This window comes from Salvia splendens, chromosome 11 (assembly GCF_004379255.2).
Source record: "Salvia splendens isolate huo1 chromosome 11, SspV2, whole genome shotgun sequence".
Lineage (NCBI taxonomy): Eukaryota > Viridiplantae > Streptophyta > Magnoliopsida > Lamiales > Lamiaceae > Salvia > Salvia splendens.
The window spans coordinates 796,094-815,011 of NC_056042.1; the positions used below are offsets into that span (position 1 = coordinate 796,094).

General features: G+C 33.8%; 3 protein-coding genes across 3 annotated transcripts; 1 reads left to right on the top strand and 2 right to left on the bottom strand.

Moving 5' to 3' along the window:
- Positions 1–1,548: 1,548 nt before the first annotated feature.
- On the bottom strand, positions 1,549–3,099 carry LOC121754042 (putative cyclin-D6-1). The gene is made up of 5 exons (XM_042149370.1): positions 2,763–3,099; positions 2,601–2,696; positions 2,322–2,529; positions 2,124–2,254; positions 1,549–2,035 (listed from the first exon to the last, which is right to left on the bottom strand). The coding sequence occupies exons 1-5, from the start codon at positions 3,063–3,065 to the stop codon at positions 1,892–1,894; spliced, it is 882 nt and encodes a 293-aa protein (XP_042005304.1). The 5' UTR covers positions 3,066–3,099; the 3' UTR covers positions 1,549–1,891.
- Positions 3,100–8,317: 5,218 nt separating this feature from the next.
- Positions 8,318–10,470, top strand: LOC121756416 (cytochrome b6-f complex iron-sulfur subunit 1, chloroplastic-like). Its single transcript, XM_042151964.1, has 5 exons — positions 8,318–8,473; positions 8,550–8,770; positions 9,465–9,582; positions 9,672–9,854; positions 10,205–10,470. Exons 1-5 carry the CDS (start codon positions 8,429–8,431, stop codon positions 10,304–10,306), a joined length of 669 nt encoding a protein of 222 aa, XP_042007898.1. The 5' UTR covers positions 8,318–8,428; the 3' UTR covers positions 10,307–10,470.
- Positions 10,471–13,493: 3,023 nt separating this feature from the next.
- On the bottom strand, positions 13,494–14,973 carry LOC121754120 (transcription factor MYB41-like). The gene is made up of 3 exons (XM_042149468.1): positions 14,773–14,973; positions 14,507–14,633; positions 13,494–14,119 (listed from the first exon to the last, which is right to left on the bottom strand). The coding sequence occupies exons 1-3, from the start codon at positions 14,903–14,905 to the stop codon at positions 13,549–13,551; spliced, it is 831 nt and encodes a 276-aa protein (XP_042005402.1). The 5' UTR covers positions 14,906–14,973; the 3' UTR covers positions 13,494–13,548.
- Between the last annotated feature and the right edge of the window lie 3,945 nt (positions 14,974–18,918).

Below are 18,918 nucleotides of genomic sequence, written 5' to 3' on the forward strand. Positions count from 1 at the left end.
GAGAAACAAGGCCACCAACAAAGTTCTCTGATGTTGTGTATTATGCTCTGTGTGCAGCTGAAGGTATTGATGGTGCAGATCCACTCACATATAAAGAAGCTATGCAGAGTAAAGATAGAGAAAGATGGATTGAAGCCATGAATGAGGAAATAGAGTCTTTACTCAAGAACAAAACATGGATTTTGGTGGACAAATCCAAGCTGAATACAGATGAAAAGGGGAGAGTGAAGGTGATTAAGATTAACACCTTGCACAATCCGGCTGACATGCTAACAAAGTCTCTAGGTAGAGACAAGTTTGATCATTGCAAGAAATTGATCAATGTTTGTGCAAGAACTGAGATGAGCCCTCAGGTGGAGAATTGTAATAATGGAGTGCTCATTTCAGTTGGAAGAAGCTCGGCTAGAAAGGAGTTCGGTAAGCTCGGCTTACCGAGCTGGAACTAGCCTGGAACTAGCCGAGAAGAAGAAGGCAGAAGTCGGTAAGCTCAGCGGTAAGGAAGCTCGGTAAGGAAGCTCGGCGTTGAGCTGGAATGAGCCGAGAAGGAAGAGTTCGGTTGTAAGCCGAGCCGAGAAGGAAGAGTTCGGTTGTAAGCCGAGAAGGAGTTCGGTTGTAAGCCGAGGAAGGAGTTCGGTCTTGAACCGAGGAAGGAGTTCGGTCTTGAACCGAGAAGGTAGAAGCAACCTAGCCGAACTAGCCGTTGGAGCAGCAGTTAGTTAGCTGAGATGTAGCGGTTATTCTTCTTGCTTTCTTGATTCTTCTTGTAGTTAGTTAGTAGCAGTTGCTACTTGATTATAGAGCTTTAAATAGCTCACCGTGTATGTAGTTTAGAGAAGAGTTTAATCAATAAAGAGTTTTCCAGTTTTCTCTCCAAGTTTATCATCTTCAATACTCAAAGTGTGAGTGTGTGTGTTTTCTGCTTTGTGTGATCTCATACAACAGTGAGTGTGTGTGTGATCTTATTGAGTGTGTGAAAGCCTTGTGTGTGCGAATCCTAACAGTGCTTTTGGTGAATATTTTGCTCCTGAGATCGTAAAGAGTGTATGAGTCTTTTTATCTCTCATTATCACTCTATGATGCAACAATCATTCTTATAATTAATACACGTCATATATCTTTATGAGTGCATTGGTTTTCTTAATTTTTACAATTAAAATACATGTGCATGCAATGCGTGTGGCATAGTAAAGATGTTTATGATAAAAATAAAAAATAAAAAATAAAAAAAAGTAAATCTATTGTCTCGTCGCTCATATCTGCCATCTCTGATTCATAATGTGCTGATTGCACAGGCCGCCACCGCAGATTTACATTTGATAAGATCATAATGCCCTTTTAGGCTGAAGGGTGTTTTAGTCAGAAAATACCCTCTGAGTATCTTACATAGTAATTTGTTTCTATTCCCAACAGCATTACGCTACAAATTTTGTATTTTTTTTATGTCAAACATGTCGACTTTGAATCGTATATAACAGATCCAGTTTCTTAAAACTTGTAACTAAGTATTTCACATGCTAATGTTGGTCGATTTTTACCATGCAACGTTAATTTTATAGATTTACGTTCTCATTTCAATTAAAAAATTGAAATTCTAGAAATATACTTCTACCAAAATAAATTACTGATTGGCAATAGCTATCTCTCCATCACCTGATTCGTACGTACAAAATCGAAATACACTATAAATACTAGCACGCACAGCACCGACTACTCGATAAGCCGACTCGAAAAAAGGACTCAACTAGAAAAACACATCGTTACAATAAAAAACAACCGAGTCAAACCAAGACGACCGAACCGGGATGTGAAAAGACGAAAATACCCTTGCCCTTTCCAACTTTATGGTGGCCAAAGCTAAATGTCCCTCTCATCATATATATACACTAATTAGTCACTGAGAAAGCTGATGCGATTCATTAATGGCGGAATGAATGCTCTCTATCTCTGAGAACGAGCAGCTGAAATCCAGCACATTCGCCGGCGTCAACAGCCCCGACGCCGTTGCCATCACATCATAACAATGCAGCAATTCCTCCTGCCACAAAAAAAAAATTAAAAAAAAATAAAAATCAGCAGCATTGTAAAATTAACTAATTTTGACTAATTAATTTCAATTTTTGGACCTTAATCACATAACTGCAGCTGCAGATAGCATCTCTGAACGGTTGAAACTGCATCGGGAAAAACTCGTGAGACGCCACGAGCAGGGCCGACGCCGAGACGATCGACGGCTTGAACTCGATTAATTTGATATCTAAATAAAAAATTAATTAAAAAAATAAATAAAACATGTATAAACGGATTGATCGATTGATGCGAACCGTTCTGAGATTTGAAGATGATCTGAGCTCCTCTGTTCTTCAAAGCCTGAATCGATCGCTCGTCGTCGCCGGAATCGAAGAGCGAGACGAAATAATTGAGGAACGAGAAAGGATTAACCGAGCGCGTCCGCCATTTCAGAGCTCCGAGGATCAGCATCTCCATTCTCTCGATCGTCGCGGAATCGAAGATCAAACCTCCATCGTTATCCTGCAATTCATCGCAAGGAAGGTAAAATTCGAAAATGCTGATGAATTTAAACTGATTATTCGCAAAATTACCGCGAGATCGGAGACGGAGAGCTCTGCTTGCCTCATTTTCATCGCTAATGAAACGCAGGAAACCGCTACTAATCTGAAGATCCATGGCTTCCCATTCTGCAAAAGCAGATCGATCAAACTCAGAAAAAAGTGAAAAAAAAGAGAAAATCGAAGACGATTTACCGGTATGGAGTGTGCGGAGAGGAAGCGATCCATGTAATTGACGGCGAGGTAGGAGAGGAAAGGATCGGATTCGCGCGAGATGTGGAGGATTGCGGAGGCGATTTCGCGGCGGATGGGGAGATTGTGGCTTGAGAGTAAGGTTTTGGAAGGCATGTGACGAATCTCTGTATTGAATAGTGAAGGGAAAATGTGAGTTGAAAATGGGAGTGGATTTTCGAGATCAAACTCCATTGATATATTCTCTCTTTTTTTTTTTGAGTGATGGTTTTTAGTTGTTAAGTCTTTATATAGAGTTGGTGTCATGTTTTGAAAAGAAAGAAAATGTGGAGAGGGAGACTTCAACTTCACTCTACACTCTTTTTTTCATAGATGCTCTCATTTTATTTATACTATTTGTAATAAATATATTTTAACTTAAATTAATTTATTTTAGTCAAATTTTATTATAAAACTTACTACTACATAAAAATGAAATCCGCATACCACTAATATTTTCTACATGCATCATTACTTCATATATAGTTAGTATTTCTTAAAATATATGTCGATCCTAAATGAGACGATGCAAAAATTTGTTTAGGGTTTAGGCTATATACTTTAAGTTTCACAATATAGTTATAATAGGGGTTTTTACACAACGGTCCTTGCAAAATACTGAGAATTTAACGATATTATAAGAATCAAAAAAAGAAAATTTTCAACTTGGTATGGGAAACCCTTAGTAGGGGTTTAAGAAAATTAATGACGGACAAAGGAAGGGTATTTATGTCCAGGAGAATTTACCGTTACAAAATTCTTGTTTCTTTTGCATTTGATTATATTGCGAGAGTTGTATATTTTTCGCGAACGGATATAGCAATGTGTCGAAAATATGAAACAACAAAGAAAAGAGTTTGTTACTAAAAAAACAATTATATGGATAGTTTTTTAGTTCTCCATTTTGAGGGAATGGGCATAAATCCAGTGTTGTCATAAATTATTTTTTACTAAAATATTACTCCCTCCGTCCCGGTTAATATGACACATTTTTTGGCCGCCACGGGATTTTAGGTGTTATTGATTAAATTGGAGTGAGAAAATGTGAGTGTAAGTATTAAAATAGAGAGAAAGAAAAATTAATATTTTAATAGGAGTGAAAAAAGTGATTGGGTGTATTAATTGGAGAGAGAAAGTTTCTAAAAAAGAAAATGTGGTATCTTAATTGAGACAAACTAAAAAGAAAAACGTGTCATCTTCAGCTGGACAGAGGGAGTATTCGGAAACCTAATCATTGTATACAATAGCCTGACTGTGTGTTCTTAGTATCTTTATTACTACGTTATTGCATAAAATAATTGTCAATTTAATTTTATGACAATACAGTATATCAGTATGTGATTGTTATTATTCAGTCAATTATTTTAATTTTAAGAATCATGCTGTCGATGTCTAAACAATCATCAGATTATTTTCGTGTAGCACATTGAATTTTAAATGCATGTATTTGATTAATTCGAACCATGTTATACTACAAGGTAAGAAATTTTAATTACACGTTATAAGAATGGTAAATTAATATTAATGTAATAATGCATCTTAGGCCTTATGGTACAATCATTTAATACTTGAATTCTTTTATATTTAATTCCTAAAATTCGAGGTCGCCTATGGGCTATGATCATGGTCCCATTATAATGAAACTAGTATTCACTAAGTGTACACCTAACTTTGACATAATTCACCACGCTAATTAATAGTTTTGACTAATGTTTTTCCTTAAATAATATCAATGTGTGGTGGTATTTTCATCCCATTCTATTTAAAATTAATAGCATAGGCCCATTTTGGTATTAAAAGGAGCAAATTTATTGACTTTCTATTAATCAACTTTGACCTTGTAGTTTACCCATAATTGGAAATATTAATTAGATTGAATATGTACTAATTCATAAATAGAGATAATTAATTAAGTTAAATAAAATAACATAATTGTTACAGATGACCGTCGTGTATTATAGATCTATTACAACATTCATCGGTTACATGGAATAAATATAACTGAAATATAAAAAATTACAATCATGAATCTTTCAATGAATTCTTCACCTAAAAAAATAAATTTTTTCCAAGTGTATCAAACTTTTAAAAAAAACAAATTAAAAATATATCATAAAAATTCATTGCAGAAAATTCAAATATTAGGATTTTCCGGCAGAAAAGAAGTTTAGAAATTATAATTTAATAAAAAAAGACTAAAAGTGTATAATTAAATTTGTACAATGATTGTAAATGTTCTCTTGTTTTTTGTTTGGGATTCTAATGGGAAAATTGGTGAAATTAATATTAATAATTAATATAATATAGAAGCGCTTAATATAATAGAGGGAAAGTCATAATGAACGGAAAAACCGAAGGAGACACCAAAAGAAAGAGAAACAGAAAAACACCTAGTATTAATTAAAGTTTTCGTAGCATTTTTATTACATAAGAAATGTTCAAAAGCTAAAAATTGACGAGCAATGTAGTAGCAATTCAGAAGGTATAATAACATAAAAGCAACATTGAAAATGTTTCCCCTATGTGACTATGTCTCTTCATTTTCTAGAATAAATTATACATACATATATATTTATATAGACATCCTCTCTCTCATGAAATTGAGGATATATGATTATATACATGTGCATGTATATGTTTATAGCTTTCTTTCTAGAGTGCATGCCTTTTTTTTTCGATTCTATGATGGAGTGCCTCTTGTTTTGGTAGGAGAGAAAGTTAAAGCAATAGTCTATAAAGGTTTGATTTCAAACGAAAACAATGGATGAAGTAGACTTCTCAACTAGCTATGTTACGATTCAATATCACATATTTGGTTTGTAATAGGTTCAGCACTGGAGAACGGAACGAGCTTGGCTCAACTCCACGGTTGTAGTGGGCCAGTTGCTAGTAGGGATCGGTCCAAACCCAATCCCGTTCAAAGCCTAAACAAGTCTGTAGGGATTAAGAAATAGCCCGACTAGTCCACTTACCAAGTGAACATGATCAGATTAGGATAGGCTTCGTTATATATGCAAAAGCATAACCCAGTGCGGCCGGCCCATTTCAGGCATTGGCCTAGATGAGCCGAGCCTCAATCCAACTGAGCCAACCCGGCCCACTCCACAAGTTTATAGTCAAAAAAACTATTGAGGATAAACTAGCAGAAAAAGTCCAAAGTCTATCTCAAGTTCGAATCTCATCAATATGTTTAAGTTGAATCTATCCTACTTGATTTTTCCAATGTGATTTATAAACTACTACTAACATTTATACCATAGCCACTTCATCATCAACATCTTTAATTTTAGCAATACAATAGCCACTTCATCATCAACATCTTCGACTCCCAAATTTATAATTAAGGAAATCTTTCTATTTGAAACTAAAAATAAAATCACAATTTTTAGTATTTTAGCAATTGATCAACAATGATTAAAATTTAGAAGTGAAACCGATGTAGCACAAAACCAATTCGTTTCGAATAACAATTGGTGTATTTTAATTAACAATCAAAATAGAATAACGTTATTTTGTACATAACATGTTCCGTTGTCATATTATATTTGATTTTGTCATATAATTTTTTATTTTTGGCCATTTTGCAAAAACTTGAAAAATTATGATTTTTTTATTCTAGTTTTAAAAGTTATGGAATTGTCTAAAAATCAATTAAAAATTATGATTTAAATAACAATCTCTTAATTAAATAATGAAATGCAACTTAGATGATAAATTATTTTTTGCCTGAATAATAGGTTAATACTTCGAGTGAGTATAGGACATGATAATATTATATCCACTTGATGACACTTAATAAAATTTACACAAATGACTTTTTTATTTACGATCTATTCTCCCTGTTCCAAAGAAGATGACTCTTTCTTTGGCAGCAAGAGATTTTATATAGCTTTATTTTGTGTATTAAGTGGAGAGAATAAAGTAAAAATAGAGAATAAAATTTAGATAAATATTGTGTTTCTATTTTTAGTAACGGTCAAATTAAAAATAAAAGTGAATAAAATTTAGATATATAGGAATGAATAATTGAGGTGCTAAAGATTCATCAAAATAATACTACTATTGTATTTAACACATCTCCAACCCCACATGATAGGCCACATTTCAAGCTCTAATTCACCTCATCCAAAGTGAACAAAATCAATGGAGAATTGCACAAACAAACATAGACTACAGACAAATTTACCGATGACTATAGCATGATATGTGTCCATTTGTTAAATAGTAGTAAGAGACATGTATACATTTAATTCTAAATGTAGCTAATTAATTCAAATCAATTTGGTCAAGATCTGATCATCAACAAAGTGAAACACATGTAGCATAAACCTTTGTCAATAGTTGAACATTGATGCTCCTACTAAATAATCTTTTTCAACAAAACATATTATTTTGTATGTGAATAATGTTAGTAAAGATTGTAACTGAACGACAACTCGTATATAAGATTTTTCATCAAATAATACATGCGACAAAAAATATAAATATATTTATTTTGTAGTAATTTTTAAGTTGTGAGGTTTAAAGGAAAAAAAAATGTGAAATGAATATAATATTATTATTCTAATTAGTTTGGGGGTTATAAAAAGAAAATGAGATACCGAGACTTGGCCCACCCGAACTGATTTTATAATTACCAATCATTACAATATTTGGGCCCGAAATTGATTTAGAGTATTCCAAATCCAATAGGTTTGGGCCTGACCTAGAAAGGTTTGTAGTAAATTCATTCGTTACGATCAACGATGCCAAATTTAAATATATCTGATTTTGGATTAAAATCATATCACAAATTTATAGTAAGGTCAATAATTCTAATTTCTCCCGCTATGTCTCGCGATTCAGACCGAATATATTTATAGACAGTTCAAACATGCTCACATTTTTAGCTCGATAAACTTGACCCGACCACTTTTAAACCGTCGTTCACAAGGGGTTCGATTGCTAGCTCCCCTCCCTGTTAAAATTCTTAATATCTTATCTCACGTCAACTTAGTAACGATCCTAACTCACCTATAAAAATATGGATAACCCTCTCCCTTATTAGGCATTTTAAGGGGTGAACGATCCATTTCTAATACTCACATACGATCTTACAGTAGACGGTTGCTCGGGCATGGTCACCACCAACCCTGGCCCCTGGGTCATCCTGGGCCCGACTCTAACCCGAGTCCTTCAGGGCCCGACCCTAACCGGGGCTCATCCAGGCACAACCCATAGCCACCTGGGCTCTGATACCACTTGTTAGGATCGTCGACTGCAACATTAGTTTGATATTGTCCGCTTTTGGTCAAGCCAGCACGAATTTATTTTTGGGTCACTCCTAAAAGGCCTCAGACTAATTGAAGTTGGACAGGAATTATATACACCTAACAACTTCCCTCACGCATCCGATGTGAGATAGATTTGTAACCCAACACACTATTGTGAGTAGGCCCCACACCAAATAAACTTGGCATAGTACTAATAATAGTAAAAAAAAAGACTAATTGAATACCAATAAAGCCCAGCCAAACATGTGGCTTCCAATACCATATCACCTTATCTCAAAGGCTTGTGGCCAACACTTGATCACTTCACCAACTTATCTCAAAATCCCCACTCCTTTCTACACAAACTCCCCATCAATAATGGCTTCCTCAACCACGCTCTCCTCCTCCATCACCCCTTCTCAGGTAACTCAATCTCACTCACTCATCAATCCCTAATTCAAAAAAATCAATTAATCACTTGTGTTGATCGATCGATCAGCTCTGCAGCAGCAAGAATGGGATGAACCGTTGCGCAAATTTGGCGGCGGTGAAGGTCGGGAAGGGGAAGGGAATGAAGGTTAGGTGTATGGCGAGCGTGCCGGCCGACCGGGTGCCGGATATGGGGAAGAGAGAGCTCATGAATCTACTGCTTCTCGGCGCCATTTCTCTTCCTGCAACCGGGATGTTGTTGCCCTACACTTACTTCTTTGTTCCACCTGGGTTTGTTTTCTCTCCCTAGATTGCTTTGGTCGCTAAAATAATAAACTTTGGTCTTCTGATATATTTTACGAATTTTAAAATTGGTTTAAAATATCGCAAATATTACATTTCGTTTGTTATTTCCTACTGTAGATCAATCACCATATCCTACTACTCCATCTGTTCTCAAAGAATATGCAATTTGGGTTCGGCACGTGTTTTAATGTAAAATTGGTAAAGTAAGGGAGAGGGAGAGAGAAAAATTAATTAAAGTATTGTTAGTGGAGAATGAGTCTCATCTCATTAGAGAGAGAAGACTTTCCGAAAATAAAAAGTGCATATTATTGTGGGACGACCTTAAAAAGGAAAGAGTGCATATTCTTGTGGGACGGATGGAGTATAATACATGGTGACTAAATCAGCGTGACTTTCTATCATACTAGTCACGAACTTAAAAAGTGCTCTAAAATATCGTAAATGTTTCACTGTTGCCTATGTAGGATAAGTTTTTGCAGAAAATATCTTATTTGGATCGGTTTGGGAAATAAGAAACGGAATGTAAAGTTTGTGGTTCGAGGAAAATACCATATTTTGACAATAACGTCAAATATACTGAATTGCATATCGTGTATAAATGAAAAATCATTTAAAAATCAATGTCAAATTTTAGTTAATATTTACTCAATATTTGTGTTTGTGTGGTTACCGAGATCAGTTCTGGAGGGGGTGATGGTGGCACTCCGGCAAAGGATGCTTTGGGGAACGACGTCGTTGCAGAGGAATGGCTCAAAACGCACGGACCCGGTGACCGGACCCTCACACAGGGATTGAGGGTAATGCAAATCAATATGAGCTATTATAAGGATAGGTTTCCTACTTTCATATGTTGAAAGGATAGGTTTGATTCTTTGATGATTTTTAGGGTGATCCTACGTACCTCGTTGTGGAGAACGACAAAACGCTTGCAACATACGGTATCAACGCCGTTTGCACCCATCTTGGTTGTGTTGTGCCGTGGAACAAGGCTGAGAACAAGTTCATGTGCCCGTGCCACGGATCACAATACAACAACCAAGGGAAGGTTGTCAGAGGACCTGCTCCCTTGGTATGTTTTCGTGTTACATCTCGTATATATTGGCACAAAAATATTATCATCTTGCTCTTGTACATTTTATCCGTCTTAATGTGAGATTGGTCAAGATCTGAATCCAAACCATATTTCTATCTGTATTTTGAATCATGTTGAAATATGGGTTTGGATCTGTTTTCTTGACCAGACTCGTCCAACAATCTCACACAAGACTTTCCAAAGTTAGAAATACATAGTGTTTGTAGGATTACATAGAGCTTATTACTATCATCTTGAATTTTAATTATAAAAAAAACTAAATTTAACAAACTTATGGTTTTCATTTTTGTTAATTAAGTGGTGGTGATATATTTTGGTTGGTGCAGTCTTTGGCTTTGGCTCATGCAGATATTGATGATGGGAAGGTGATTTTTGTTCCATGGGTGGAGACTGATTTTAGAACTGGAGAGGAACCATGGTGGTCTTAGATCTCTCTAGAACATTCCCATTTGTGTATTCACAACTTCTCTATGAATGAATGTAAGGCCTCAAGATAAACTTGATGTTACTATGTATTTTTGACACATACCTTTAAATTATAATTTGTGTAAATCATAGTTTTGAATTTTATGCAAGAGAATGCATACCCCCATATTCTTGGTCTATATATATAGAAGATTTTATGGTATATAGGAGTATTTTATTTGAGCATCATTGGTAAGAATATCATATATATTTAATTTTATTCTAGTACCTTAAAACTATTATTAACATAACTAAATTTATAAATTACATAAAAATAAAAAATTAATTTGTGATTATAATGTTAACATACATTAATCGAGGTGATATTTACATATAATGCTCATGTTATATGTGTGGGACAATCATTCTGTAAAACACAAATAATTCCAGAAAGCCCATTTAAAGACCTATATTGTAGTGCTAGTAGTTAAAAAGGAAATTTTTGGTAACATATTCTAGGAAGCCCATTTAAAGGACAATATTTGAAGAAGCCCATATTAATTAGAAATTTGATGATTGACATTTGTTTCCACCAAGTGTTAGGACTTTGAATAATATATGTTGGGCTGAATTTAGGCCCATGGGTGTCTTGATATGGATTTAAAAACACATGCGATACGTGAATAGTATAGGTCTAACTTATTCATATTTGCTTGGAAAAATTATTAATTTTACTTTTCCAATAGAAAAGATAACAATTTTAGGTTTAGTACATTTATATGCAAGTAATTAAAAGAATATCAACAATATTTCATTGCCATATCTATCTACATTTACAAATTCAGATGAACAATCAATCTCATAATTAATTATTTCACCTATAGTGTGTTCTTAGCATCTACAAAATTTGAAAAATAAATATAATATTCATCTAAAATCTCTTTCTTTATCAATTCATTATGACAATATTGATTTTGAGAACCTTATTGCTAGATACCCTATATGTTGGAGTGAAAATTATTGGTACATCTAATTAATAAAGGAGCATTAATCCTCTAAAAAAATAAAAAATAAAATCATGCACCATTTATTCGAAAAAATCTATAAGCCGCGATTTAAACGTAATATGAATTTATTATATTTTTCCTGTATGCTTTCTACAATATCGTAATTTAATAGTCGGTAAATACACGAAGTATATCCGAATAATACCTATTTTAGTTCACAAGCTTAATTAATTATGAAATCAAATAATATATCAGACTAGGGTTTAGATATTTTTTTTAATTTATGCTCAACAATATAGATTTTTTCCCCTAACTTTTCTATTTTCCAATTTACAGTTGTCTCACACCTCTATTTATTAAAAATTGCTCAATTTCTACTAATTTTGTCAATAAATTCTGTCTCTTCTAATCACTTTTATTTGCTCTTTGTAGTTTCTTCTTTATCTCTTCAAAAGTGAGTATTTTTTGTCAATATAATTCATGTGTGTTTCATCCTACACGCCTCTTCATTATTGAAATTTGATTGTTATAATATAGCACGTAAATATACATTTGATCATAACTTTTTTTATCGACAAAAAAATTATGTATAGTCCCTGAATTTACAGGCAATTAACTCTTAATTAATCGACTAACATATGTAGCGCAGGGGCATCATGGACGCGAAATCGAACTTGTCTGAAGGGGAGGAAGATCGCAAGATCAACGGCGAAGAGGTCGACGACAAGTCTAGTGGTGACGACATCGTCGACATCAACTCGACTGAGGATCGCCAAAACAAGAGGAAGCGCTACCATCGCCACACCATGCATCAGATACATGCAATGGAAGCGTAATTTTTTAGTTTTCATTTTTTATTGAATTTTCGTTGGAATATTAGATATATGTTATTATTTTAAAATTTTGGTGGTAATATTATTGAATTCGAATTAATATTTTTTTGTAGTTTTTTTCAAAGAATGTCCTCATCCTGACGCCAAACAGAGAAATGAACTTAGTTTGGCATTAAGGTTGGAGCCGTTGCAGATTAAATTTTGGTTCCAAAATAAGCGTACTCAAATTAAGGTAAATTTATTACTATTGTTTTTCTAATTAATTTGCACTATAAATTAAAACTAATACTAGAGCACTTTATTAATTTATATAATATATGCAATCAAAAAGTTTATTTTAATAAAAGTTATATTAAAAATAATAATTTGTGCAAGCCCGGAGAGGAGTGTGACTCTAAAATATTTTCAAAACTATGCAGTCGAAAAATGAGCGGGAGCAAAACAAGCATCTTAGGGCCGAAAATGAGAGACTTAGGGCTGAAAACATGAGATACAAAGAAGCTCTGAGCAACGCGAGTTGCCCTGCTTGTGGTCGCCTGGCCGCTATTAGTGATGTGTCTCTTGATGAGCGTCAGCTCAGAATGGAGAATGCTCGGCTAAGGGAGGAGGTAAATTGATCAATTTTTTGCTAAAAGACCAAGTATTACTACTCATCTAGTATAGTTTTCCGAATGATTTTTTTTTATAATCCAAAAATCTCAAACCACCAAGTAGTTTTCCGAATGATAAAATAATGAGCGACAAAACCTAAATAGTCTCATACATAGTAATAGAAAAACTTCAGTTATTTTTTTATAAAAAATTTAGTGTTTCACTTTATCAATATATGTAATGCAGATTGACCGCATTTCAGCAGTAGCAGCGGGCTATGTTGGGAAGCCGTTTGCTCACATCCAGGCTCGTACTCTGGCATCGGTAGATGAATCAACCAATATTGAAAATAATCAAAACAATTTGATATGAAAGCAAGGTTTTTTTATGCATTATGTATAATTTGAGAGCCATCTCAAAAAAATGTATAATGTTGAGAGAATATTGTCAACCTATTATCTTAAGTATGGTATTTTGTTTCAATAAAAATGATTATGCGTAGAAAAAAGTGGACGTAATTTCTATTAGTGGCCATATTTTTCTTCTTATATATTGGACTTTATTGGTTAATATAAAAGATATGTAATAAATATATAATGATAAAATGCAAACTCAAAATTATGATCTAGAGCATTAGAAAATGCCAACAAATAATGAAATAACAACAAAAATGTCAATGCAACATAGTCATGTTCAGACATGTTATTAACCTAAATTGAAATTGAACATGATAAAAAAAATATTTAAAAAACATAAAAAATAGTATACATATAGAAGATTACAAAAGAATTCCCCTACTAAATCAATAATAACACTGGGAAAAAAAATAAAATTTTACATGAAATCATCAAAATTCAAACTCTCCGGAATCTCAAATCTCAACAAATCACTGCAGAATCTCTCTCTCTCATCTTCTCCTCCTCCATTGATAACCGCAGGAGAGCTAGAGAGAGAAACTGAATCCAAATTAACATTGTCAAAACTCGAGTTTTCCAACAAATCTGCCCTCACCAAATTGTCTTGAACCATTTGTTGACATTGAAACGCATCGTTTTTGATTGGATTTGGTGGAATTTGTTGATCAACAATGTTTTCAAAGTGATTAGGTTGGACCGCCGCCTGTGGCTGATTTTGTAGGAGCTGAGCGCCGCCGCCGTGGCTCGATGCGAGGCTCATGGCGAGCCTCAGCGCCTCCGGGTTTAGGAGCGTCTGGAGGCGGAGGAGGCTCGGCAGGTTGAGCTGCGGCGAGGTGAGGAGCGACGAGAGGTCGAGCATGTCGAGCCGTGGCGCGTGGGTCACTGGGTCGATCCCGGTCCGGAGCAGACGCTTCCGGACGTGGGTGTTCCAGTAGTTTTTTATCTCGTTGTCTGTTCTCCCGGGCAGACGCTCCGCAATAGCTGACCATCTAGAAATCATAAGAGAAAATCATTTTAGTGGTCTAAAATTTAAAATTGAGCTCATTATTATTTAAAACTCGTGTCTTCCACAAATGATAATTTTTTGCGTAAAAGAGGTGAGTGTAGAATTAGTCTCAACACAAAGTATTTATTAAAAATAAAAAGTGCATAATTTTAGTTAACTAAGACTGATGTTTAAGTAGCCTGTTACTTTTCAGCACGAGTATTAAGAAAATTGTGTTTTATATGTAAAATAATAGGGCTCGGTAAATCTAAGCAACTTTTTATGCCGTAAAAACTTTTAACTTTTTAGAAAATTGACGGTTGTAATAGGACGGAGAGAGTATTAAGTTTTTAAAATAATTTGAAAAATGATGACTAGAAATGAATCTTACTTGTTGCCAAGAACACTATGGAGTTGGATTATAGTTTCTTCTTCAAATGAGAATCTTCCTCTTTTGATATCTGGCCTCAAGTAATTAATCCAACGCAGCCGACAACTCTTCCCACATCTTTCAAGACCTATAACATATGCATATATATATATATATATATATATATATATATATATATATATATATATATATATATATATAGTTTATTTAATCCAATCACATACTAATTCATATACAAAGAAATTGATAATATCTAAATATGATACCAGCATTTTTGGGAAGATTTCTCCAATTTCCGGCGCCATGGGCGTGGATGTATCGACTGAGCTTCTCGTCTTCTTCGGGCGTCCACGGCCCCTTCTTGAGGCCATTTTTGTCGCAGCAAGGCGATCTTCCCATTCTTGATAAGTGAGAAGAAATATGATGAGTTTTGGACAGGTTTTGGGAGAAGGAGATGGTGTTTTGCAAGAAAAAGTGTGATATTGTTAAAAAAGTGATCACAAACATCTTCTATTTATAGAAAGTAAATGGAACAGTGTGGTAAATAGATTGAAGTCAATGTGATTGGCGCCGTCCATTCTCTCTCTCTTGTGTGTTGTATGTCTCAAGGTGATGAGGTTAGATTTCTTGCAAATTATACAACTCTTTCCATCTGATCAAATTAATGCTAGTAATTAAATGATGAAGTCCACGTTATGATTTATTCTTTGTTCTTTTTTCATATATGAAGGACTATTTATTCTTTTTTTTTTTCAATTCACATAATGAACATATGTATCTAATGATTGATAATACAACATAATACTATAAATTAATGGACCAATCAATGACTATGACTTTTTGCAACCAAATTCAAATCAACAAACTATTTTCTCTTTTACGCAAGTACAAAAATGCTCCTCTGATTTTAATTCCATCTTACGAAAATATAGTATGATTGAATATCTTGATGAATGATGATTCAAAGATGTAAAGATTATGTAAAAAATAGGTAGGGACAAGTGGCAGCCAAAGAAAGTGTATTTGACCTAATACATAAAATCTAGGGTGATTGGTGGGTATGGTTGTTACACCCCCTACCCAATTATAAGCAATTATGTCTTATTTTTCTTCAATTGTTTTTAAGCATAAAACACTCCTCTTTAACTTTTCTAGCATTAGATTTAAAAGAGTAGGGCACAATTTTGAAAATCTTGTAATCCCTTTTCAAGTAACCCAATATAAATTGAAAGTGTTGGCAATTGAAACTAAAAATATAACATATAACTGTTCCACATCGGTGTCAAGAGAAAACTGAAACTAGTATATAAGTCTCATGGGCCCCTCCTCCTATCACCAATTGGTTTTAGTATGGAACCCATGGATTTCTATCATGGTATCAGAGTGGGTCGCCGACTGTGGGTCAAATTTAACTGACCCAGCAGTATATCTGGGTTGAAACCGAAAAAATTACTGACCCAACAGTATATCTGGACTTAAAAATTTGGCCAAGTGGTCCAACCGATCGAAAAAAATTGGGCCGATTGTCCAATCGATTAGAAAAAAGTCCAACCCCTCCAAGGTTCACCTTGAAGGGTTTGAGGGAGGGTGTTGGCAATTGAAACTAAAAATATAACATATAACTGTCTCACATCGGTGTCAAGAGAAAACTGAAACTAGTATATAAGTCTCATGGGCCCCTTCTCCTATCACCAATTGGTTTTAGGATGAAACCCATGGATTTCTATCAGATAGCATAGTTAATGTAAGTGTGTAACGATCATCGTTAGCAATGGATAACAAACAAAAAATAAAAGTGAATCTGATCAATACGAAGGGTTGCGGTGGTCCGATTGGAGCTGTCACACTGTGGAGTCAGCGGTATACGCCCTGTTGATCCTGAATAAGAAGCCAAAGTTTTAATCACTTCTATACATCATCATTTAATTAATTTTTCTCCTATGATCTTATTTAATTTCTCTCATAAAAGTTAAAGTAAAGATTACAAACATTTATTAGCTATTCGGTGTAAAAGCTAGTATGAGATATTTCACAGACAAATTATGCATAAGAAAATGAAAATATTGATACGAAAATTTAATTTAGGTAGACCCTTTGAATGAGTGACGTCGTCGTGTTTACAAAGAAAATAGAATATATTATCCATGATTAATTATTATTTTGTTTTTTGTTATTTTCTATTTTGAGTTTGATGCTAACACGTGTTTACCTGCTACAAAATCCAAGTTTCCAAATTGGGGCAGTCTGTGTGGCCACGTACATCTTAAATCATGTTTCATGCCATCCTAATCTTTTTTTCATTATTTCCAAAAAAAAATTTAATTACTCAAAATATACAGTGTGTAGCCACACATATACACCCACGTAAGTGTGTTTATACATATATGATATGGGAAGGGAGAACACTCTTATTGTTGCTATTAAAATGTAGTTTTAATTATTATATCCAGAAAAACCTTCACACTCACATTCTCACAATGCTAAACTCCCATGATTTGGATGAATCAGACAAGTAAGCAATTGAAATCTGTTAGGTAACTGTTTTCATCAAACTCTTAGCTAACAACATACATTTTTTATCCTCAAAATTAGAAGCTTTCGGTCAAACAATTTTATAATATTACTCTCTCATCAATTACTTTCGGTAGCTCCAAAGTCAAAGACATTAATCTTAATACAATTCGTGATTTACTTCTATCTAAAGTAACTATTAATGTTTTCATATTACTATCAATTTAAAAATAATTATAAAATTTGTTAACCATTCATAGATAATTTTAATCTTTCACTAAGTCATAATCAAGTCAAATTCTAAACTTTCTGTACTCAGTTTTAAAATTTTATACGGAGTACTATATTGATAAAATGTGAAAAAAAAATTTAACTTTAAAAATCATGAAATTTGTCATTTCCTCAGTTTTTCAACTGATCTAATTTGAGTGAAATTGTACTGAATATGACATCTGAAAAAATCTAAAAGGACGAGACCGTCTATAAATTTTATTTCGCAATGACTATTTATTTAATAGGAGTAAAATATTAGTCATTTATTCCCCCCTTCGATTTTATTTCGCCACGATCGATTATTCATCAATTCGAAGAATAAAAAAAGTAATCTTATTATATTAGTGTGTGGATATATAAACCATTGAATAAACTACGTAGATTAGTGCATGCAAAATACGTGTATGGCTGCATGGAGACAGTATACGTAAAGTATGGTAATTAGATTTAAAAATTAGGGAGTCTTATCCCTATGCTTCTGTTGCTAAACAACCAAATCTGAGGATGTAAGTAAGATCAATTATTTAACGGATTAAGATATATTAGAGGCTTAAAGCTATAAATATCTGGAGTCAGGAGGTGGCAAAGTGTTGTGTAGTTGAAAACTTGAACTAAAAATTATAATAAGAAAAGGTGCAAACGGAATCATCTAATTTGATCATCAACATATAAAAATATTTATTTTAATCCTCTGAATCCGTTCTGAAATATAATCAACTGTGATAATTTGGAATATTGGAGTATGATATGCATATATAGTGTTGTACACCAAAACTGGGTAATATTATAGCCCAAGTTATTAACTAAAGTTAACATGATCAAATTATGCCAAAGCCCATTTGTAAATGCTCACATCATAGAGCAAGCCCACGTATTAATTTTGGTTATTAGTTGCATAATTTTTTATTTTTGTAATACTCTCTCCATCCCTAATAAGTGTCTTAAGTTTCCTTTTTCGGCCGTTCACAATAAAGTGTCTAATTTACTTTATTACTATTTTTGGTAATAAATCTCATATTTCACTTACTCAACACATTTAAATTTCGTCCGTCCACAATTAAGTGTCTAATTTACTTTTTATTTCTACCTACATTAATCGTATTTCTTAAAAGTTTTGCTAAGTCAACGTATGACATTTAATTATGCAACCAAAATATAATTCATTATTAGATAACACATAATTCATTTTAAGATCATTTTAGTTCAGTCTTTATACAATGAAGTAAATCATTGATTTATTTTATCCACTAAATTAAAAAATAAATTACTGAGATTTAGTCTCTAGTTCAATCTTTAAAAATTATTTCGACATTGAAATAGACTCAGTCACTCCTAGACTCGAAATTGAAATCTTTGGTGACATTAACCATTTTTAACTGCATAAATATATGCTATGTACAAATTTAAAAATGTAGCTCCCTCCCTCGTTTCAACCACCAGTTCGTCCTTCACTCGCCGCAACCACCTCGTGTCAACCACCGTACCTTAAACCTCAGATAAACCACCATCCAAGCCCCCTAACTCAAGTGGTTGAGGAGGGTGGCAAGGATACCGCGCCATCCTAGAGGTCACGTGTTCGACCCCTAGGAGGCCCAATTTGGGATTAATTTCCCTTGGGTGACAGTCAG

What these genes read in the sequence shown, in the direction of transcription:
- LOC121754042 (XM_042149370.1), bottom strand. Translation starts at nt 3,065, where the DNA reads ATGACACCAACTCTATATAAAGACTTAACAACTAAAAACCATCACTCA. An exon ending in TCTCCGCACACTCCATACCG is followed by an intron (nt 2,697 to 2,762) that starts GTAAATCGTCTT and finishes CTGCTTTTGCAG; the next exon opens with AATGGGAAGCCATGGATCTT. An exon ending in GCTGCAGTTATGTGATTAAG is followed by an intron (nt 2,036 to 2,123) that starts GTCCAAAAATTG and finishes TTTTTGTGGCAG; the next exon opens with GAGGAATTGCTGCATTGTTA.
- LOC121756416 (XM_042151964.1), top strand. Translation starts at nt 8,429, where the DNA reads ATGGCTTCCTCAACCACGCTCTCCTCCTCCATCACCCCTTCTCAG. An exon ending in TACTTCTTTGTTCCACCTGG is followed by an intron (nt 8,771 to 9,464) that starts GTTTGTTTTCTC and finishes TACCGAGATCAG; the next exon opens with TTCTGGAGGGGGTGATGGTG. An exon ending in CCCTCACACAGGGATTGAGG is followed by an intron (nt 9,583 to 9,671) that starts GTAATGCAAATC and finishes GATGATTTTTAG; the next exon opens with GGTGATCCTACGTACCTCGT.
- LOC121754120 (XM_042149468.1), bottom strand. Translation starts at nt 14,905, where the DNA reads ATGGGAAGATCGCCTTGCTGCGACAAAAATGGCCTCAAGAAGGGGCCG. An exon ending in AAATCTTCCCAAAAATGCTG is followed by an intron (nt 14,634 to 14,772) that starts GTATCATATTTA and finishes CATATGTTATAG; the next exon opens with GTCTTGAAAGATGTGGGAAG. An exon ending in CATAGTGTTCTTGGCAACAA is followed by an intron (nt 14,120 to 14,506) that starts GTAAGATTCATT and finishes TATGATTTCTAG; the next exon opens with ATGGTCAGCTATTGCGGAGC.